This window comes from Hemibagrus wyckioides, linkage group LG06 (genome assembly GCF_019097595.1).
Source record: "Hemibagrus wyckioides isolate EC202008001 linkage group LG06, SWU_Hwy_1.0, whole genome shotgun sequence".
NCBI classification, from domain to species: Eukaryota; Metazoa; Chordata; class Actinopteri; order Siluriformes; family Bagridae; genus Hemibagrus; species Hemibagrus wyckioides.
Window position 1 is genome coordinate 10850036 of NC_080715.1, and position 24521 is coordinate 10874556.

Here is a 24521-nt window from a genome sequence, read left to right on the forward strand (position 1 = left end):
GGGTGAGATTTGGGCGAGGGCGACTGATCTGTGCTGACAGATTTAGAGGCGGTCGTCAGAGGAAAGGCAAGGGTAAGGGAGGGGCTGGATTGGAGGAGTGGGAATGAGAAGGAAGAACAGTGCCCATGCTGACATGAGCGCTGCAGCAAAAACCCTCATCTGAAGCTGTTAGATTGGAGTGTCTATAATCATACACCCCCTCTGACATAGCAGCCAGCCAACCACAAGGCATCTCACACACACACACACATACATCCATATACCCAAGGATAAATATGGACCAGAACCATGTAATCTCTATTATTATTATTATTATTATTATTATTATTATTATTATTATTAGTGGTGGCTATGCTTGACTTTTCTACTGTTCCTCATTCATAAGCAGTCCTAGCATCATCTAAACACTCACAAGAATTAATTTACAACACATTTGATAAAACAATTCATTTTCTTTTATCTCATGGATATGATGAATTAAAATTTTCCAGTCTTCCTTAAATTAAACACAAATGTGTAAAGAGATGCTGTGTGTCTACTGTGTTAGTTTATTATAAAGAGACAAGATACTTCCCTGAACCTCTTTTCTGATTAGAAAATCCTCTGATCCATGGATTTGCATAGAACACTAGGTTCCACCAGAGGGATGACCCAAAGAGACGTTATAAGCGTTAATGTGTCCATGTCTGGGACTCGGAGGAGCTTAAAAGAAGCCATATTAAGGTGTAGGACTTCAGTAGTAGATTTCAGCATTTGTGGAAAACCTTAACCGTGTCGCTTTTATGGAGATGACAGGAGACTCTCAGCTGGGCAAGGTCAAATAATCATACACTCACACTCACTCAGCCAGACTTGACGGCTGGAAGGAGGCTGCTTTGTAGCTTTCTCACTCTGTAGCTTGCTTTTTCGTCATTAGTTCTTTTTTTCCCTTTCACCAAATTTTATTAATGCGTCACTGTGAGTCTTATTAGTGTGATGTTCAAGTTCGGTGCCAGTGACGAAGCAAAATCTGCCAAGCATTAGTCAAAAGACTGAAGCTCAGCTGTGTGTAAGAGACTGTCTGATTGATTATTGAATTATACTGCTTTTGTGGAGGTTTTTCAGCCCAGTGATTTATAACTAACTAAATATTACTGTCTAATGTGAAAAGCTGCACTATTTAAAAACAGACCTATTTTTGGATACATCCTCAGCTGTATATATGATGATGGCAGGAGATTGAGCAGATAACCTGGCTACTGACCTTTTAAAATTCATTTTAACTTTTCCTTTTAACTTTTATTGCTTTGTCTTGCTTTTTAACCTTTCCTTTTAATTTCCTGTGTGATGTTTTTTTGTTCTGTCAGTTCTGGGCTGAAGCTGCAGTGTGGAACAAGAATGAACAAAAAAACAAAGATGTGTTGCCCTGGGCAGTAATTTGCCCTGAAATGTAGTATGAGCCATGGTGTCTCCAATAAACACTGCCATGTCAAGTTATGCTCAGGCCCTTGACACACTGACAGGCCTAGTGATGTGTTTAATACAATAAATCATGGCTGCCGATTTGCACAGGCCGCTCTGCCAGCTCCCCTCCAGCTCCCGTCCTCCTCTCTCTCCTCTTCCTCCTCTGCCAGGTCTCCACAGCCCAGAGCAAGGGCTGTACCCACTGCTTCCCCTTTCACTCTCTCTTTTTATTGCTCTGTCTAGATCTAAAATAATGTGTCAGCCCTTCACTTCAAGCCCTTTTTGTAGGTCTCGCAACAAAGGTACCTGGACTTGTGGTTTAAGCTTGAATTATTTAATTTAGTTTAGTAAGAAAAAACTGAATGGATCGATTCAGCAATCAGCTGATGGATGTCATGTGATAAACTTTGTTAGCACATCATTGCTTTATGTACTCTAGGTTATAATCCATTAAAAACCTAGCACAAAACATAATTTTTAAACCCATGTTTTGTTGTACATTGGGCCATATTTCTCAGTCTTTTAGTAAAATTGTGTGGAAATGTTTTTGAAGGCCAAAACAAATTCTTACTAGAATTCAGAAAAGTTTAAGTAACACTGATTTCTTTGCATTTACACACATATTTGGATAAATGCTAATCAAGCATTAATTAGCCAGGAAGCATACGATACATTTTCCAGTAATGCAGCTTAGCCACTACATCGCTCCTCCTCCATTTATATCAGTTGTCCTAATCGAATAGCTAGACTTCTTTGCCTTAATGTATGTACTGGTTTCGCTTCGCTTTCTTCAACTTGTTAATATGAATCAAGTTTCCCAATTTTTATTACATTTATGTGATTGAAATAAATAGGTTCTTTAAACTGTATGCAAATAAAGTTTACATTAGTGAAACGTTATGCAGAAATTTTACACAAACGAAGATCTTGTAAGATATGAACATTTTTCATGTTTCTTTTTTGACTTTTTCTGTGCTTGTTTAAATTTAGCGATTTTCAAATAAATTTGTTTACATATAGCTTGATAAATTATACAGAGCCTGTAAAGCAGCAAAGAATATTGATCCATTTTTCTTGAACAGTTTTGGACCCAAACCATAAAGATGTGGCCTGAACCCCAGTTAGACTTTCAAGACAACAAAACCGCATTGAGAACCAAAGTATTTAACAAGGTTAAATGTTAATATAACATTAAGCTCTATAGCGTTATCTTTAATGCAATAAAAAGAAACAAGCTAAGATGGTTTGGCATGTGCATCATCATTAGATGGCTTTTTTTAATGTTATTTTAAATGTTAGTATGACATTGAATATTTTTTTTACAAAAATGTGCTTTACTCATTAGTAGCGCATTAGTCACTCTTCTACACTTCTATAGTAAAAGTCGAATCAAATCAAGTTCATGTGCATGTAGGGGCAGTAGTGCACACCCTGCTGTCCGTGTGATGGCGAGACATTCTCGTGTATGTAAGATTTTTCCAGTTTCATTTTTTTCTTTGTGTCTGAGGAAACACTTCTGTTCTTTCCTGTTTTATGGGGGAACTTGAAAACAAACTCAGCTGGCCAGGAAGTCACTCAGCATTTTCTTCATATTCCCTTCCAGTAGCTTTTGATTTACTCTGATTGTCTGCTAATGCACATCTAGCACCAAGTGTAATCTATTGATGGACCCTTTATATGAAAAGAGTGCTGAATTGCCACAACTCTTACACGTGACTGGGAGACAGGATGCTTGTGCTGTATACTTTTTCATTTGAGAAAGTTTAAAGAAGTTCAAACAGGTAATGCGATAAGGCTCAAAGCGGCAGCAGTCAGCAAAAGAGTACACATCAGATTAAAAGTGAGGTGAGTAAGCGTCATAGAGCTTACAGATGGGAGATGATTTCACCATTTTGAGCTACACAAGGTTTGACGAGCTGAAGATAACCTCACCTGTCTTTACATTTCACTAGGGTATATATTACTCTAAATCTCTGCATATCTTGTTTTAGAATGAACTTCATGACATGGACTGATCAAATGGTAGTGTGGGAAGTGGTAGCTCAGAAGGTTGTGGGGACACATGGGAGTTTGAATCCCAAGACCACCAAGCTGCCACTGCTGGGCCTCTGATCCCAAATGCTGTAAATGTAAAATAAATCCATCTAGGTCTATGGTTAAACACTTTACCTTGTGCATGAATAAACATTAAGAGTGTAACAATAAATAAAATACAGTGGGGTCTTGATACTATACATTTTTCATACAACAAAAATAAGCATTGCCGGAATCTGCCTTGTGTTTCCATTTTCAGTTGATTAAAGCAAATGTACTGTAACTAAAATATAACGAGTGTTTGCATGGCTACAGTTTCCCTGGGGTGGGTGTGTTTTCAAGGAGGCATGTCTGAAGGACAGGGCTTTTCCTGTTCGGCTGTCAGAGTTACACCGCTCTTTGGATGTGTTTTGGAATCCTGCCTTCTCCAGCAGTGAATATTCACTCGATTGAAGCGAGTTTGCTGTATGTGAATGCACACTGGGGTGTTGCTTCATGGTCAGTGAGTGATGGAATGAAATATTTTAACCACTGGGGGAAAACTTCAAGCTCCTATTGACCTTAGCCATTGCTTCAGTTCCCAAGCTAGTACTCCAGTATGATAGCATTTTTTCCTCATACACAAATAGTGTGTTTAAGAGAAGCACGCTTTTAAACCTTTCCTGATTTGACATAAAGTAGAATCAGATGATGGACTGGCGACCTGTCCCGGGTGTACCCCTGCCTTTCGTCCTATGTGCGCTGGGATAGGCTCCAGCAGACCCCGTGACCCTAAATAGGAATATAGATGATGGATGGATGGATGGATAGAAGCAGATGCTGAATCAAGATCCTTGCTTTAAACAATACAATAAACATCATTACACCCATCACAACCGTATATATATTAAACTAGTGCTGTAATAATGATGAATTTAATTTAGCCAATTTACCCTTAAATCAGCAGACACACCCTTTATTGGGTAAATAATCTTTAGCTGTTTTTTCCACATATGACTTATATGGTAATGTAGTTAACCTATACTCATTATTATAGGTTGATGTGCGACAGATTAGTGAATTAATTCTTTATACTTTGTGCATTAATACGTACAGTATATATTTATTTCTGTTACCAGGTATACAACATTTTTAATTTAATTTGGAAAATAAAATGATTGTGTGCTTGAAACAAACAAAAAAAAAAAGGACAGAGCAGTTTTTTGGGGGTGCTCTGCTTGACCAAGCATAAAGCGTGATTAATTCGATAGCAAGCTCAGAGGAAGGGGCCGGAAGCTCTTTACAGAAAAGCGTGACCCACTTACAGCATCACATACAGCAAATGGCTTTTAATAACAGTCAGAACATATCAAATTTGCATATTTGTCATGGTAAGAGTGAATGAAATGGATACAAAATTGTAGTTATAAACTATGTATAAAGCTCATGTGGCCTTTTGATTCAGATATGCATTATGTTTGTGTGACTGCCCCAACACAAATGAGGGATTTTAAATTCTGAGCATGCTTAAGTGCCTGCTTCTCTCTCTCTGTCTCTTTCTCTCTCTCTCTCTCTCTCTCTCTCTCTCTCTCTCTCTCTCTCTCTCTCCTCTCTCTCTCTCTCTCTCTGTACACTTGTATTACCTCATGTTTAGGATTCTCAAAATAGCTCCTGTACCATTCAGCCGTTCACCTCCGAGCACGAAAGCTGATTTAATGAAACCATAATGGCACGACTGTACAAACAGCTTGTAGTTAAAAATACCAGAGATATAACAGGTGCATCTCTTCACGCCTGCTCTCCATTATAGCGTCCGTTAATTATGCCATGTTGTGTTGAGAGGTTTGTTTTTTAGCGCTGTGTACCGATGATATGAATGAGCTTTTAAACAAAACTAGCCTCGCTCAAGTGTGTTTGCTGATGGAAAGGAAGGAAGCGACACTTTGAAAGGGTTGTCACAGGACACATAATTCACACTGTGAACCTGTGAGGTTAATGAAAATGTAAGCAGCTTCTCTTCCATCTGAAAACTGACATTTGTGAAAGGGATGCTCCTGTTCTGGCCTTTTTGCTGCCAGATATATCAGTGTTCGTGAGATTTCAAAGGATGTAGAGTATGCACGTAACAGCAGATTGTATAAGCAATAGGCACAAATCGTGTATGCCCACCTAATTTATACATTTTAGCATTAAAAATGCTAATTTATTAATAGATAAGTATATAGAACAGATATTTTAATGCTCCGTTTCCTCTTTAATTTATCTCTCTGACTATCTGTAACTATGCCCTGCTGCTGGTAGGCATGCCATTTTCTCCAACCCAACTATTTGATGTAAGTAATAGTATCTGTGATTAATAATATGAATTTTATTACTCCACCATGAAGCCTAAGTAGCTGATGCTGTTCAAGTTTCACCGGGTCACTGATTCCTCACAGCAAAGAGCTCCTCATAATAAAAGAAAAGACTTCACTAGGCCAAATTCTGATCTTTTGCGGCATGGCTTTATTTCCCATCATGGCTTTAGTGTGGATTAGGGGCTTTATGCAATCCGTAGTTCTACGGGGAAATTGGTGGACATCTGGCTCCAGATTTCATCTGTCCATCTTATTCTACTGCTTTCTCTCATTCCACCCTTTCTCAACCGAACACACACATTCACACACTTTTCAATCACTTTGTTTATTCCCTTTCTCTTTCCGCCTTATCCCACAAACAAGTCTCGGGTCCCTATAGACATTTAGAAAAAAGATGATCCTCAAATGCAGCATATAATTCTCCTGCTGTGCCATCATCTTCCACATCACAGTCTTCATCACTCACTCCCTGAGCTATTTCTTGGATGATTTTTCTCTCTGTCTTTGCACCATCCTCAACTTTCTCTCCTGGAGTCTGGCGTCTGGCATAATGTTTCCATCTCTCAATGTCTGCTGAGTGACTGGCGGGATATGAGAGGGAGAGGGGGTGAGGATGAAGGGAAGGGAGGAGAAGGGAGATGGACCTGCCACAGCATTAAGGGAGAACTAATATTGTCCACTTTTTTTCTGTCTCCCTCTCGCTTGATCACTCTTTCTCTCTATCTGTCCCTCGCTTGATCACTCTTTCTCTCTCTCTGTCTCTCACTTGATTGATCCTCTCTCTCTCTCTCTCTCTCTCTCTCTCTCTCATTCTTTGAATATGTGCCAGTTGTTTGCAGTATGATAATGAACTAGTGCATGAGAATTAATTACACTTTCTTGTAGAGAATGAAGTTGTTGCCTATCAGTGGTTAAGGCTGGGGTTTACAGTTCAGATTCCAGCACCAGCCAAATAAGAACTGTTAGATATTTCTGGAAAGTTGCTCAAACTGAATTACTCCTGTGAATTACCCCAATTTTTCCAAATTAAGAAAGAATTCCAGTATACTTTACACACATCTGTTAGAAACATATCTCTCTTAATTTTCATTCTATGTGTAATCTATAATGCTAAAACACAGGATCATACACAAGTACAGTTCTGTCACACAGATGATTTTTTTTTATGCTTAATGTAAAGGGTTTTACAGCCATATAAAGTATAAAGCACCAGATGGGGTACTGAATAATCCTTGGTGTTTAAAGATGTGCTGTATGTCAGGAAAGTCGAGATTTGATTTTACAGGATGAGAAGTGCTCCCTCTCGTGTTCAGAGTCTGCATATGTATATATATATCCTCACTAATGATATCGAAACATGCTGCACTATAAATTCTGCCCTCCGTTCAACATGCGTAAATGTTTACGCATATGCAAAGGTATTATATTGTAATGTACATTCTTGTACATGGTACTTATTTATACCTTGCAGGTGACTGGTTGGCTGTCATTACCATCTCTCTCTTCCTACTCCTGGGGATTTCCTGTCACGCGACCATACGCCAACGTCTCCTCCAATCCCACCATGGAATCCAGCAAAGTGCAGTCTGAGGGCGGCCTAAACGTCACCCTCACCATCCGCCTCCTCATGCATGGCAAAGTATGTACAGATAGAGGAGAGGCATGAGAGAGGAAATTTTTAGATCACTATATTTTTATTCATACCATTTATCACTTCTATCAACATCGAGAAGAAAGATAAACAGACACAGATAGATAGATAGATAGATAGATAGATAGATAGATAGATAGATAGATAGATAGATAGATAGATAGATAGATAGATAGATAGATAGATAGGCAAGCAGACAAACAGATAAATAGACAGACAGACAAAAAGCTAAATACTAGCGCAAAATACATCTGCTGATTTTTCCATTTTAACAATGCATTAAAAATGGCATTGGTCATCAATTAACCAGCAAAAAAGGAAGAAAATACTCTTCTTTTTTCTCTGTAACTCTGAGCTGTTGCTGTTTTGTATGAGAATGTACAGATAAGATTTATCAATAATGCTTAAGCTTTTACTTTTATCTTTTCAGGAAGTCGGAAGCATCATTGGAAAGGTATGTTAAGGATATCCACAATATTATAAAGTCTTCAACTTTTTTGAAAGCAGTGAATTTAGATGATTTAAGTTTGTTGTTTTGTTGTTTTTCTTTCAAAATCCTGACACTATATTTTATTTCTCAGAAAGGAGAAACTGTAAAGAAGATGCGTGAGGAGGTAAGAAAAACCACCCTCTGTCTCTGTTTTGTTTTTTTTTTCCTTTTTCTTTTTCTTTTTCTCTCTCCATCCTCCGAGAGTCCTACTTGCAAGATTAAACCCACAGTCAGGGATTTTGTAGTGATCTTCTCTTATTCAGCTTTCAGTGATACTAAAAACCTGACACCATAGACAGAGCTGGTAATGCCAGAACCAAAAATAAAGGACATACAAATACATTAAATTATTATTTTGAATTTGCAGAGAACTTAGAGAACAGTAACCCTAACCCTAAGGTTAAAACCTTATTTACCGGCGCTTCAAAAGATAAACAGAAAATAATTATAAAAACATAAAGCATGAATTTCACTCCAGGCTTTTGTGTGACCTTCAGAGTGCTGCTCGCATCAACATCTCAGAGGGGAACTGTCCAGAGCGAATCGTTACCATTACAGGACCCACGGATGCCATCTTCAAGGCTTTTGCCATGATTGCCTACAAATTTGAAGAGGTACACATTATTAGCCACTTGTTATTTAGGGCTTTTAATAATAAAATGATCATTAAAAGCCCTAAATATCTGTCATATCTGTCTTATATCTTTTTTTCTTGCATACCTGGATGAATTAGAAACAACAAAGCATTGCATGGTAGTTAATGGATTAAACTGTGCTCGTCCTGGGCGGAACTGAATCCACTCAGTGCTGTGAAATAAAAAATGTCATCAAAGATAAATCTCTAATCACAAACCACTGCAGCTGGCACTTCATTGACAGCATAGAGAGCCATTCAGATTACAAAATACCACAAGGCTGCAGCTTTCTTTTACAAGGTTTTCAGCCAACATGGTCATTCAATTTCAATTCCAATTTTATTGGTATAGCACTTTTAACAATGAACACTGTCACAAAGCAGCTTTACAGGAATATAAAAATTCAATATAAATATGATAAAGTTTCAGATTTTACTTTACCCTTCATTGAAATGTCTAGAAATGCTTCACTGTTGAATCAGTGGATAAATTATTCTGGATATTGTTTCGTACTTTCTAGCTCAGAACTGCTTCCGTAATCATAAACACTCACTCCAGGACTCATATCCACACTATGCTCACCCTGAACACTTTAATACACTTAGTGTACTGTTTGACCTGACACTATAGAGCTGTAGAGAAGTGTCATTTATGATCTAACTACCTGCTGTGGTATAGAAGAGGATGAGTTCCCATGAGTCTGATTTCTTACACCATCTTCAGGAGTTTTTCCTCACCAGTGTTTCTTGTGCTTCGCTCTGTGTGACAAAACCTGATTAGATCAAATATCATAAAAATATCCGGACTATGTCCGTCTTCTGTACTGATTAGGCTTGTGTCTATTTCACTCTGTCACACAGCTATTCAACAACCTGATCATTAAATATTTTAGCAGAATAATTGTTTGACTTGACACTATAGAGTTGTTGAAGAGTCATTTGTAATCTCGCTACCTGCTGTGGCGTAGAAGCGGATGAGTTCCCATGAGCCTTATTTCTGTCAAAGTTTCTTCCTTACACCATCTCAGGGAGTATTTCCTCACCAGTGTTTCCTGTGCTTTGCTCATTAGGGGTCTATATCTTTTGTGTAAAGCTGCTCTGTGACAAAGTCAAAAATTGTTCAAAGCACTATACAAATCTAAAAAGTGCTTTAAGTTCTATTGAGAATTAACATCCTCATCAAATCAAATCCTTAAATCAGAGCTTGGCACTGGGAAGTTGACTCAGTGACTGTGTAAATTAAAGCTTTGTAGCTGTTCAACATTCTGATTCTTGTTCTCCTTCTCATGCTTTCGGCAGGATATAATCAACTCCATGAGCAACAGCCCGGCCACCAGCAAGCCCCCTGTCACCTTGAGGCTGGTGGTTCCAGCCAGTCAGTGTGGCTCTCTCATTGGCAAAGGAGGCTCCAAGATCAAGGAGATGAGAGAGGTACAGTGTTTATTCCCACCCACAGGTACTGCTGATAGATAGAAAACCTATATTTCTAAAATAACTAGAGCATGACAGTCGGTTCTGCCCAGCAACTGACAGTTATACTCTCATGTGGATGGGAACAGCCAGAAATGATTAAGGAATAAAGCATGACAGAGTGATGTGGTGTGATGCAGCCTGACATGAAGCAGAGTTACTGTTACCAGGCCCCAAGTTAAAGTTGTACAGCAAGTTCTGAAGTGTCTTAAAATCCTCTTATATCACAGCAGTTTGGCAACAATTCCCAAGTTGGAAATCATTCGTGAATATCAGTATTTTTTTGATATTCATTAAATTCTTGGAAGTCCTTTTTCCCCCCAGTGGTGGAAAACTTACATTTGGCAGACACCCTTATCCAGAGCGACTTACATTTTTTATCTCATTTTATGCAACTGAGGGTTAAGGACCTTGCTCAAGGGCCCAGAAGTGGACGCTTGGATGGACTTCGGATTTGAACTCACAGCCTTCCCATCAGTAGTCTAGCGCCTTAACCACTAAGCTACCACTTACCACAAAAAGCTGGTTATTATTAGCATTAGATTATGTAATACAACTTAGAATAACAGAAACCTGTTATTGCATTACATTCGTTTGAGCATGTTTTTTGTTGTATTTTATATTTCTCCAGTATATGTGTTATCCAGTTTCTCTCTGTCTCTCCTCCAGTCCACAGGAGCTCAGGTGCAAGTGGCCGGGGACATGCTGCCCAACTCCACAGAGCGCGCTGTGACAATCTCGGGCACCCCGGACGCCATCATCCAGTGTGTCAAACAGATATGTGTGGTCATGCTGGAGGTACAGTGCAGTGGCCAGTGTGCTTAGACCGAGGCTTTGAGAAAACTCAAATACACTTACACGTGTAGTACAAACCCAGCTGATCACATCTTCCTCTACTGTAGCACACATTTGCTTAGAAAAGTACAAAAACACACACAAACATATTACACCCTGTCATTAACCTTCCCTTAGATGAGACACATATAGCCTTCTCTTTCTCTGTGCTGTTACAGTATAGAAATGAAATAATCTCATTCTCTGCTCCTTCTCTGCCACAGCAGTCTGTTCCCTTGAATAAGCACATCTTATGGTGTGGGGAACCATGATGCACATGCTCTATTGCTCTCTCTCTCTCTCTCTGTCAAGTTCCCTCTTTTCAGTCTTTACATGTGACAAAAGCTGATAAGCTAAAATATCATAAAAATATTCGGACTATGTGCGTCTTCTGTACTGATTAGGCTTGTGTTCATTTCCCTCTGTCACATACAGTGAGGGAAAAAATTATTTGATCCCCTGCTGATTTTGTACGTTTGCCCACTGACAAAGAAATGATCAGTCTGTAATTTTAATGGTAGGTTTATCTGAACAGTGAGAGGCAGAATAACAACAAAAAAAATCCAGAAAAACACATTTCAGAAAAGTTCTACATTGATTTGCATTTTAATGATTGCATTTTAGTATTTGATCCCCTATCAATCAGAAAGATTTCTGGCTCCCAGGTGTCTTTTATACAGGTAAGGAGCTGAGATTACAGTAGGAGCACTCTCGGGGAGTGCTCTTAATCTCAGCTTGTTACCTGTATGAAAGACACCTGTCCACAGAAGGAAGCAATCAATCAGATTCCAAACTCTCCATCATGGCCAAGACCAAAGAGCTGTCCATGGATGTCAGGGACAAGATTGTAGACCTACACAAGGCTGGAATGAGCTACAAGACCATCGCCAAGCAGCTTGGTGAGAAGGTGACAACAGTTGGTGCGATTATTCCCAAATGGAAGAAACACAAAAGGACTGTCAGTCTTCCTCGGTCTGGGGCTCCATGCAAGATCTCACCTCATGGAGTTTCAATGATCATGAGAACTGCGAGGAATCAGCCCAGAATTACACTGGAGGATTTTGTCAATGATCTCAAGGCAGCTGGGACCATAGTCACCAAGAAAACAATTGGTAACACACTACGCCGTGAAAGACTGAAATCCAGTAGCACCCGCAAGGTCCCCCTGCTAAAGAAAGCACATGTACAGGCTCATCTGAAGTTTGCCAGTGAACATCTGAATGATTCAGAGGAGAACTGGGTGAAAGTGTTGTGGTCAAATGAGACCAAAATCCAGCTCTTTGGCATCAACTCAACTCGCCGTGTTTGGAGGTGGAGGAATGCTGCCTATGACCCCAAGTACACCATCCCCAGGTGACAGGACAACTGCACCGCATCAAAGGGACGATGGACAGGGCCATGTACCGTTAAATCTTGTGAGAACCTCCTTCCCTCAGCCAGGGCATTGAAAATGGGTCGGGGATGGATATTCCAGCCTGACAATGACCCAAAACACACGGCCAAGGCAACAAAGGAGTGGTTCACTCATTAAGGTCCTGTAGTGGCCTAGCCAGTCTCCAGACCTTAATCCCATAGAAAATCTGTGGAGGGAGCTGAAGGGTCAGCCACAAAACCTTAATGACTTGGAGAGGATCTGCAAAGAGGAGTGGGCCCAAATTCCTTGAGATGCGAGATGTGTGCAAACCTGGTGGCCAACTACAAGAAATGTCTGACGTCTGTGATTGCCAACAAGGGTCTGCCACCAAGTACTAAGTCATGTTTTGCAAAGGGGTCAAATACTTATTTCACTCAATAAAATGCAAATCAATGTATAACTTTTTTGAAATGTGTTTTTCTGGATTTTTTTGTTGTTATTCTGTCTCTCACTGTTCAGATAAACCTACCATTAAAATTACAGACTGATCATTTCTGTCAGTAGGCAAACGTACAAAATCAGCAGGGGATCAAATCATTTTTTCCCCTCACTGTAGTTCAACAACCTGATTAAAGTGTGGCATTCACTGTGAGGAAATCACACAGAGCTATCAAAGTTTTAAATATTTTAGCAGAATAATTGTTTTTTACCTTTTTAGGAAGCTAGCCAAGATAAGATTAAAGATTAAATTAAAACATTTCTACATGTTTAAGTGAAATACACTATTTATGATTTCAGTATATTTAAAAGTTTTGGCCAAAACCCCTTTTTTTTTTATTTTGCTGGATAATTCAGCTACAGAGACATCCACCCGGTTCTCTCAGACCACCCCAGATTAAGGGACATATTTGCATAATGTGCCTAACAGAAGAATAACTCATTTATATTCATAAAATCAATCTGTGCTGCAATTATAAGGATCTCTGTAGTATTTTCTCTTAGGAACACCTGCTGTATGCAATTCTTATTACAGTAAAATCGACTAAAAATTCATGACCAAATTTGAAACAAAATTCAGAATAGTCATTGTCGCAGTCACACAGCCAACATCACAAATGGCCCAGAGAGAGCTGAACAGACAAGAGTGCCAGAAAAACATGAGGGCGAGATGAAAAAGAGAGAGAAAGAAGTAATGTTTGTGTTTGCTTAGAAAATGCACTCTCCTGGGTGATGCTAGAGATTGGCATATTTATTTCCACAGCTCACAAACATCATCTTTTTTTTCCACTTTAATATACATTGTCACAACACAAGCACGCATCCCGCACAACAAACTCAAACTCACACAATGATGTACATACTGATGTGTTTGCACACAAACTCACACACAAACCTGTGTACACACTGTGTCTTCCCGGGTCTAACACTGTCTCCACCTCTTCCCTTTTTCCCTCTGCTAGTCCCCACCGAAAGGTGCCACCATCCCCTATCGCCCAAAGCCTGCCTCCACCCCGGTCATTTTTTCAGGTGGCCAGGTAAGAGCCGACCCGCTGGCGGCGTCCGCAGCCAATCTCAGCCTTTTACTGCAGCACCAGCCACTGCCTGTTAGTGCACTCAGGTTTCTCACCTTTTCACATGCATGCTACCTACGGCTATAGTCCCTGCTGCCCAGGGACAGATACTATATGAGGGGGAGAGAGAGAGAGACAGGACTTGCTAATAGATACATACTAAGCCTGATGGCACTGAGTACATTTTGTTAGTTTATTTTAGGGGTTGCATGACAATTCATTTGTACTAGTTAACCAGGAATTGAATAAACCAGATAACTAGTCATCTTTGCCATAGTAACTGATTAAGAGCATAATTATTTTAGGATATTTTATTACTGCAGTTTATTAGCCAATTTCAGTAAACAGCCATTTTGTGAGTTTTTAGGCTAGACTATCAATTAAAATAAAAGCAAAAATTCGATTTTTTTATTCTTTACTTCTCAGATAGTCAGAAAAGCATTTCACCGCACAGTTCACTCCGTGGGGTTTAGTATGCGACAAATAACATTTAAATATGACAAATGTGCAAAACAATAAATCCATGTATTACATTATAATACCCTATTTAAGGATGTCTGAAAGTCTGGACAAATTGTACGCACATGTGGCATTGGCACAGAGAGTGTGCAGCATGGAAGCTCATGCCCATCAACAGATCTCTCCTGATAGCTCAATGACTTGCCTCAACTTGTCAAAGTCTGAGACGTTATTCCAGCCTGAAAAAGACCCAAGATGTTCATCATGCTAGCTGAGTGGGATTATAGTGATGTACAACTTGGACTAGCACAGCATTTATCATTTATAAATTATATTTAGCTTTAAAGGAAAGGAACTCCTTTGTTAAGTGTGAATAAAAAACACTAACCACAATACTGCAAATGGGACAACAGTTTGATAACGACAAAGACAAAACTTTTCCCAGAATAGTCTTACACAACGTGCAGTCGACTGAAGCATATTTTCAGACTAACAATTTAAAAACTATTAAAATTTTGTAATAGCCGAATATTTCATGCAACCTCTAGTATAATGTCATTATACACTCTAGAGATGAATCATACATCCTGATCTCAAGATGTGTTTTATTTGGCCTGATCGATTATATTAACATCTGACGTGCAAGCTCTTGTCACCAAAATCTCTTCTCTCCCTTTAAATAAGATATCATATCCTTTTAATATGCCTAAAAAGCAGATCAGTGCATAAAAACAAATCATTTCCACATTTTAATGGAGTGGGATAAATATGTCCTGGGTTTTATATTAAATTGATAATGAAAATTGATAATGAATGATAATGGGGGGAAAAAAGTGAGCATCAATGAAGGCAGATGTATTAAAGGGATATTTTATCAGGCAAGTTTAACAGTCATTCCAACTCATTTGTTAACATGACTCACAGTGCAGTGTGTGCTTCTAATATATTCTCAATAGTGTTATGAGAAAAGCTAAATGTTACGATGATTTTGCACTCTTAACATTCCTCTTACTTAACCTTATCTACTTCCGTTTCGTGCAGCCATCAATTAATTATAGCTCATCCTTAGGATGGAGTCTGAACTCAATAGCAGACATTATTAATGCCATTGTTTTTTTTTGCAAGTCATAATAAACACATCACAACAAATTAAACAGCCAGATAAAATAATTACCGACTGTCAGAGATAATTTGTGTGATTTTGAGATGAGAGAGATCCAATCTGGTTTAACTTTCAATTATTCATACTTGGGTTCTAAGCTGATATTTCAAGCCTAGACATGAAAGTAGCGAGTGTTAACAGGAGCTCTAGTGGTTAGGCATCACCTGTTTGTTGTTTTAATAGGTTGCTAAAAAAAAAAAAGAAAGGTGTTAATTTTTTTTTCCCCTCTTTCCCTTTTCTCCTCTTCTCTCACAGGCTTACACTATTCAGGGACAGTATGCTATTCCACATCCAGATGTGAGTTCCTAACAGCTCTCCCTTCCCCAATCCCCACCTCCTATCTTCCTACTATCTGCATGGTTCTGTAGCTTTTCAACATGCATCTCTATTAATATTAAGCAATAATATTAATATGACATTTCTGATGTGTAAGTTTTGTTGCATTACAATCTGAAATTGGTCACGACATGTGCCCTCCGAGGTGTGGGCCAGACTTATTAGGACTTGGCCTGTCACATCCGAAAATGACACCATCGCAGGTCATTTTCTGGAGGAACAGTATCTTTTTTATCTCTTTTTTTAATGCATTCATGGATTTATAATAAACCTTTCCTAGTCTGTAAGCACAATATTAAATTTGTGCTGCAAGTAAAATTGCCAAATAGTGGAGTAGGGCTGCACAATATATTGTTAGTTAATTATTATTGTGATATTAGCCTTTGTGATAAAAAATGTGTGATATTTTTAAATTAATTAATTAATTAATAATAATAATAATAATAATAATAATAATAATAATAATAATAATAATAACAATACATTTGTGATAAATATTGAATCTTTTTTATACCCAGGGATGTTAACCATCACCTACTTATGCACTAATTTACAAGCTTGTATATGTAAAATTATTTTTAATCATGAATGGAACAAATAATTAATACTGAAACAAATGTCACTGAATCTTCCCGTTAATTTAGTGTTATATTGTGCTTTATATAAGGAATAACACACTTGTGGGCATTCTGATATAGAAAGATAATCACTGATGGGGCGGTTTGATGCGGCCTTGATGGTCTGATGCAGAAATGAATTTACTCGGAGTGTTTAAGAAGCGTTTTATTCCTCTTGTAACAATTTGTTGGGAAATGCCTGTGAAACAAGTTCCTATGGCTTACATTATAACAGCTCTTAAACAATTCTTAAGTATAAACCCTGATATATTACTTGTTTTGATAAGCTGTGGCATGGAAAGAATATAATCGCCACAGTATTTTTTTTGTCTATATTGTGCAGGCCTACATTAGAGGATCGTTAAATTGTAGTGGTGTATAAAAATACACCATCGTACATTTGTACATCTTCAGTTAGTGCTTTATCCTGGTCAGGCTAGCAGAAGATCCAGGGCATACCCTGGGAACACTGGACGTAAGGTGGGGGACAAAAAACCTGGATGTCCGTTGCAGGACACCATGCAGACATGCATTCATACATTCATTCACACTGAGGGGCAAGTAAGCATAGCCAGTGCTTTTGAAATGTAACCAGAAACCCAAATAAACCTGGAGGAAATCAGAAAGGAGTACATAAAGGACTCCACATTGCAAGTAACCCGAGCTCAGGATCGAACCCTGGGATCCTGGAGTTACAAAGCAGAAAGGCTTTATGCTATAGAGATATACAGTATATAGAAATACAGTGGAAATATTCCCGAAAAATTGATCCTTAATATTACTTAAAAAAACATTTTAAATAAAAAAAAGGCACATACACATTTAAATGGTTAGTCTACAGTGTCTATCATTATACAATGCTATTTATTGCTATCACAATGCTATTTATATCTATCCTATTAGACCCAAGCTTGCTAATTGCTGTAGTTTATACTCCAATCTAATCATTTCATTGTTGCCGATATTATCATCTCTCACCACACTAGCCCTTTATAAATGCTAATGATCTGTCAATGACACTCATGATAAACAATATACAGCTTCTGATTAAACAGACTGGGTTACATAAGCAAACAGCAGACGCCTTCCAAGTCCCCTTGAGCCTCATCGTCGTCTCCATTAATAATCAGAATGAATCTGTCTCAATAGTAATCAGATGCAGTGACATTAGTGTGCGTCAGTCCCTCACAGTGTACTTAGGTAATGACTGATGCTCAGGGAGAAACTGGAGGACATTACAATCGCTCAAATGAAGCCAGAGCTTAAATTCTACCTGCTTTTAAACACAGATTTAGAGGACAAGCGCGGCACTATGCATCACTCTCGGGTAGTGAGGAACGGTGGGGGAGTTTCGTAACACCATTTGTTAGAATGAGTAAAGAGAAGCAAGAAAGGTTGTAAATGGAAGAAAGTTCACGTAGGGTTCAAGCGTGCATCTGTAAGCATAATTTTACATTTAGAGATGGTCATATTGCAAGAATTAGTCATTTATTAGTCATTTATATCCACAAAAAAAGCCCTAAATATTTTATTAGAAAAAGAGCACTCTCTGCTAAAACATGTACAGTAAAGCTCCAGTTATACTGGCTTTTACCTACGCGCACACAAAGTCACTGCAGCACACATCCTGTGGTTATTTTAAGCGTACTTTTTTGCACAACAACAGAAAATAAGTGCCTGTGTGATGCAATACCACTGTAAACAGTAAGGGCACTATAACAACACGTGAAATAGTAACTCGCTAAGCACTGTGAATTATCTCAAAAATATCATTCTTATGTTCCAGACATGTATTCAGTGCTACACGCATGCTTTTGAATGCAAGATACAGATAATTCCAACTATCATGACAACAGCTGAGATACGGTGCTGTTTGCATCATCATTGTTAAACGTTTTACAGTTTGTCTTGATGGACAGAGATGTTTTGGGTCTCATGTCCCGTCAAGTGGATGTTGCTTTTAATTATACAGATGTACATAAAGTATGCAAGCAGGTATGTGAACATTGTCGCTTGTGATGCCATTACTTCTCCACACACACACACACACACACAAATTAACACGAATCCAAATGCTACAAGTATAAACCAGGCCTGAGACTTTTATTCACAGTGCCAGGCCAAGTCCTCCTCAAGTTGATCTCACTTTTTGCTCTCTTTCTCACTCTCTCGCACTTTTGTTTCACCACTTTGTCACGGCTTCTTTTCCTCGTCTTCTCTTTATACTAGTTTCGGTTTCTTGATTTTCTCAGTGTGACCTGTGTTATAACAATAACCTCTTAGTTCTACTGTCCCTCCTACCCCCTCAGCAGTTGACCAAGCTCCACCAGTTGGCTATGCAGCAAACCCCTTTTACCCCCCTCGGACAGACCACCCCTGCTTTCCCCGGTACGTACCCACAAGCCCTTTCAGAGTCTCCTTCTCTTTGTACCTGTAGAAACACTCTTTTTGTCGTTTTCTTTCGCTCTCTATTTTTTTTTTTTGTTTTATGTTTCCTCTTCTCTTAATGTCACGCTTCTTGACATGCCCCTGGTGGTTGCTATTCACTTTGCTGTGACCTTTATTTATTTATTTGATTAGATTTTTTTATTATTATTTAAAATTTTTTACTTCTTTAATTTTACTTGCTTGAACATCCTCTACTGTTAGCTAATATATAAGATAAATAATTGACATAGTGGAGGTGAGAAATGATCTCAGTCACCCATTTTACTTAAAAGGAAAGAAAGAAAGAAAGAAAGAAAGAAAGAATGAAAGAAAGAAAGAAAGAAAGAAGGAAGATTAATGTGTGCATGTGTGTATGTGTGCATGTGCATTTAATCATAAATGTTGGGATATAAATAACAGGAAGTTTAATCACTACTATTATGAAATAAAGTCTTGTTTGTATAACCAGAGACTCTATATATATATATATATATATATATATATATATATATATATATATATATATATATATATATATAATATGCACCTTTCAAGGTGTGTCTTGTGTGTAAAATTTTAGATATCTTATGCACAAGACACAGCTTGGACGGTTCATTTGTAATACCATGCATACATTGGTATTTTATTCATTTATTTATGTGCATGATTTCTATCTTTCCTACTTATACTTTTAAAAGTAGTGCTTTAAAATTGAACCATATTCACTGGTCATGATAAAAGCAGAAAAATCAGCCATAATTTCTTGTCGTTAAGCATGAATCTCTTTCTTCAAGAAAGTGGTGTATTACAGAAAATGGTTCTCTTGGACTTCTAAAGAACCAGGATAATGGTAGACTAGGCCATAAGAGCATGTCTTATGAAACACAAAGATATTTTTGCCACATGCTGATGACTTATGAGCTGTTTTCAGTTCCAGATATTATCCAATTTCTGAGCAGTGCAGGATGGGTTGTATCCTGTCTCAACCGCAAGTTACTTCAGATAAAAATCTCTGGGAAATAAATAAAATTAAATTAAAATTGTATTGTTCCAATCCTCTTACATTTACAGGTAATGGTAATTTTAGGGTATTGGCTAGCTTTTTCTTAGTTGGGATCAAAATGTTTAGTGACTCTTTTTAGATTTAAAAGTCCAGCCAGATAGATTTGCTTCCACTTAGGGTAAAAAATGTAGTTTGTGCCAAGGACCAGATTTACAAAAGCCACAAGCATGCATATAGCAAAGATGGCAAGCAGGGAAGTGGTAGGTCAGTGGATAAGGTGCTGGACTACTGATTGGAAAGTCATGAGTCAAATCCCAGGCCCACCAAGCTGTCACCACTGCACTCCTCAACTGTTAATTGCTGTATAAATGAGATAAATGTAAAGTTGCTCTGAATAAGGATGTAGGGCATGTAGTAATATACACTGGTCAGCCATAACTTTAAATGGCATGGACTTCACAAGAACTCTAAAGGTATGCTGTGGTATCTGACACCAAGATGTTCAGCATATCCTTGAAGTTGTGAGGTGGGGCCTACATGGATTGGATTCGTTTGTCCAGCACATCCCACAGATGTTCGATTGGTTTGAGGTTTGGGGAAATTTGCAACACCCTAAACTCTTTATCATGTTTTTCAAACTATTCCTGAACAATGTTTGCAGTGTGGCAGGGAGGGAAGTTCCCCTGATCAAGGTGTCTGCAAAAGTGTTTAGGTAGATATCAAAGTGGCATTTACATATCATGCCAGGACCCAAGATTTCCCAGCAGAACATTGCCCAGAACCTCACACTGCTTCCACCGGCTTTCCTTCTTCTTCTAGTGCAACCCAGTGCCATCACCTCTCCAGGTTAGTGATGTAAATGCACCCGGCCAGATGTGATTAATCAGACCACCTACTTCAATTGCTCCATGGTCCAGTTTTGATGCTCATGTACCTATTGTAGGTGCTTTCAGTGGTGGACAGGGGTCAGCATGGACACTCTGACCAATCGGCAGCTACGCAGCTTCATACAGAACAAGCTGCACTTTGTGTTCTGACCTTTCTATCATAGCCAACATTTTTCAGCAATTTTTTCAGCAATTTGTGCTAAATAGCTCTTTTGTGGGATCAGACATTCTAGCCTTCGCTCGCCAAGCACATCAGTGAGCCTAGAGTGCCCTTGACCCTGCCACCGGTACATCAGTTGTCTTTCCTTGGACCACTTTTAGTAGGTACTAACCACTGTGTAGCGGGAAAAATATTAAAGACTTGCTGTTTTGAAAATGCTCTGACCCGGTTGTCTAGGCATCATAATTTCCCATTCATCAAAGTCACTCATATCCTTGTACTTGCTCGTTTTTCCCATTTCCAAAACATCAACTTTGAGAACTGACTGTTCACTTGACAGCTGCCAATGTAATAAGATAATCAGTGTTATTCACTTCACCTGTCAGTCTGTTTTAAAGTTATGGCTGATTGCTGTATGCATCAAGTATAACTGCTGAAGAATGAATTTCCTGGAAGAATTGCCAATTTATTCCTAAAAAGGTTTCAAGTTGGCCTTGGTCAACACTGATATATTTTATTTAATGATTATGTATTTCTTTCCCTTTTTTTTACTTTCATCAGGTTTTCTACCAACAGATAAAACTGAATCGGGCTACAATGCAAATCATAATTGTATATATATGCACAGGAGATAATGACTTGATAATAAATGTGTCATGTTCGTTAAAATAGTAACATTGCTTGAGAAGAGAAGCTTAGCTAGGAAGGATTCACACCAGAAGAGACTGAGTGTTTTGAGCACCGCATTTATAAACTGCTTCCTTGTACAGCATGATCTTTGCAGAGGCAGATAGCAAAAGCAAGATTAGAATGTAGTCTAAATTTTATTTTTGGTATCCTTAAACAGATTTCATGGTTCAGTAAAATGTATTTGTTTTTTTCTTGAAACAAAGATGACAAAATATATTTTTGGCAGAAAGTAATTGAAGTTGAAAAGTATATTACTGGCATGCCAGAATTTATCTACAAAGATTTTTATCAGGTTTTCCCAGGCTGCCATGCAAATGGGTTTGTTGAGAAACGATAACAGTTTAGATGTAAGGTGGGGCTGAAAGCTTGTGAATGCACACATGTATTCTGGCAGGAATTTCTGAAGAACAGTATTGGTAAGAAACAGCACCAGCACAATTTTATAGATCTAATTATTTTTGTGTAGGGAATCATATTCAGTTCCTTGTCTTATTGCAATCCTTGCAACATTTTATAAATGAGGCCCTGAGTGTACCTGCTGGAGAATGAAATATATTAAGTTCTGTTGGCCGTTACATGATATTTTTTTCTATTATACATTCATTTGACACCGCTGCGTAGTCACACTCTGGGCAAAGAAAGGGATGCCTCAGTTCGTCTGCCAAATGCTGAAAGGGATAAAAAGCACTTAGTGAAAGCGTAAAAGTCACTTTTTGAGAATGGACAACATTATTACAACTTTGCTGAATACTCCAACAGTGAAATTTGAAGCTCCTGACATCTGGAACAATCTGTCTTATGCAACACACCAGCAAACTGTTCCAATCTCCTCTGTTGCCTAGAAGTCTTAGAGATTATACAATGGGGGAAGAAATACATTTTTCCTGTTCACGCACCTTAATAAGTAAGGGTCTCTGTGTGTGTGTGTGTGTGTGTGTTTGTGTGTTTGTTTGAGAGAGAGAGAGAGAGACAGAGACAGAGAGAGAGAGAGATTTTGGCATGATCAGCTCAAATTGGAGATGTAGTGTTACTGCATGCATGGTCACAATTAGTAAATGACTTCTGCATGCCAGAGCTAATTAAATAAAATCAGTCTTTCAATTAGGAAAAATGTAACAGTGTTAAGAAAATTATATACTTGGAACAAAATAAAGATTTGCTTTTTTGAATATTACTGGCAGTACATCCTTACATTGTGCCAGCAGACTGGAGGGTGTGTGCATTTGTGTGTGTGTGTGTGTGTGTGTGTGTGCGTGTGCGTGTGTGTGGTTTACTCTGGTGTCTCCCCCAACCCTCACCTGCTCTTTGTCTCAGGTCTGGATGCCAGTCCCCCGGCCAGTACTCATGAACTCACCATTCCCAATGATGTGAGTATAAACAAACACACAATACATTAGTCCTGTAGAGCAGTGGCTCCTTTTTGTTACAGTGGTGGAAAGTCATTAAGTTATTATATTTCTTCTTATAGTTATTAGCCTATATGACTGCTCACAACGGCTTTACTTCCATCCAAAGCCAGGTTAACTTAAAAAAAAAATGTCGTCCTACTTATAATGTCTATGTAAAGTATTATTGTACACATGTTTTAGTACATTGTAGTTTCTGTAGTAACAAGTTGTCTGGATGGACACTCCACATAAACAGATTGTATAGTATATAATAGCCTCAATAGTCTCATATATCATGGCTGCCCTGCGCTCTTGGGATAATGTATATGTGACAAAATAAAGGCTTCTATTCTATTCTAAAATGGATGAATTATACATCATGCTTAAAAAAAATAGTGTTGGCAAATTGCTGCTTTGTATAGAAGGAATACAACTGTGCTATGTTATTATTTTCCTGGTTCATCATGCCCTATCATTTTTAATTCCTTATTTATTTCCATTACTGTCTGTACAGAACTTTGTGTATTGAGATGAATGTTTTCATGACGCTGATCTGAAGGCTATAAGCATCACATACTGACACAGACTGACAGATCCATTGCAGATAAATAGATGGGTGGATGGGTAGATGGATGGCTGGATTAGATTGGATAGATTAGATCAGGGGTGTCTGATCGTATCCACAAAGGGCCAGTGTGGGTGCAGGTTTTCATTCCAACCAAGCAGAAGCCACACCTGATTCCAGCTGTTTAATCAGTTGATCTTCAATAGACTCAAGTGTAGCTTCTGCTTAGAGACTGGATTAGTTAGATTAGACTGATAGATCTGTCTGTCACTGTGAGAGTAAATTATAGCTGTATAAAAAGAAAATCAAGACAAATTTTCAAAGCACTTTAACCAAATTACTTTTGGTCACCAAAGAGCTCTCCATTTCTCTTTCCTAGAACATGATTTTGCATTTTAATAGCCTTTACAATTTTTCTTCCCAGCTAATAGGCTGCATAATCGGGCGCCAGGGAACCAAAATCAACGAGATCCGTCAGATGTCTGGAGCACAGATCAAAATTGCTAATGCCATGGAAGGGTCATCAGAGCGTCAGATTACCATCACAGGAACCCCCGCCAACATCAGCCTTGCCCAGTACCTCATTAATGCAAGGTAAGCACCTCAGCTCCATCCACAGTTCTTCCACATTCATGCTGTGTCAAAGATTCAAACCTCTCCTTCAATCTCATAAAGTAACAATCTGCAGGAAACCGTGTGAGTCACATGGCTCTCACTGTATTCACAAGGTTATATGAGCATAAACTAAAGAGGTCTGTGGTAGAGTATGTGCTTCATGTGCTTGCTAAAGGGCAAGGGTATTCTATTAAATATCTTAGATGAAGATGCAGTTTAAAAAACATTATACCTTGACGTATAGGTTATCAGTTATCGAGGGTCAGACGGTTGCATTTGAAAAGAAATAAGCCAAGTGTATGACAGTAATATTAACTCAGTACTGGAGGAAAGATGATATTTTTAAATGTGTAGGAGAAGAAGCTTCAAAGTCAAGTGTATATATCATGTCATGT

At 38.4% G+C, this 24521-nt stretch overlaps 1 protein-coding gene across 8 annotated transcripts in view; it reads left to right on the forward strand.

Annotated features, from left to right (window-relative positions):
• pcbp3 (poly(rC) binding protein 3) overlaps positions 1-24521 on the forward strand; it is a 72600-nt gene that overhangs the window by 43833 nt on the left and 4246 nt on the right. For 2 of the 8 annotated variants that reach the window (XM_058391022.1, XM_058391025.1), the window contains exons 5-15: positions 7285-7452; positions 7895-7918; positions 8046-8078; positions 8452-8568; positions 9888-10019; positions 10728-10856; positions 13707-13850; positions 15694-15735; positions 18704-18779; positions 22873-22925; positions 23936-24105. In XM_058391022.1, coding sequence (XP_058247005.1) covers positions 7378-7452; positions 7895-7918; positions 8046-8078; positions 8452-8568; positions 9888-10019; positions 10728-10856; positions 13707-13850; positions 15694-15735; positions 18704-18779; positions 22873-22925; positions 23936-24105 — 995 coding nt within the window. In that variant the 5' untranslated portion in view covers positions 7285-7377. Of the gene's footprint in view, positions 1-7284; positions 7453-7894; positions 7919-8045; positions 8079-8451; positions 8569-9887; positions 10020-10727; positions 10857-13706; positions 13851-15693; positions 15736-18700; positions 18780-22872; positions 22926-23935; positions 24106-24521 lie in introns of all 8 variants that reach the window. The other 6 variants (XM_058391021.1, XM_058391024.1, XM_058391027.1 and 3 more) reach the window with 3 other exon arrangements.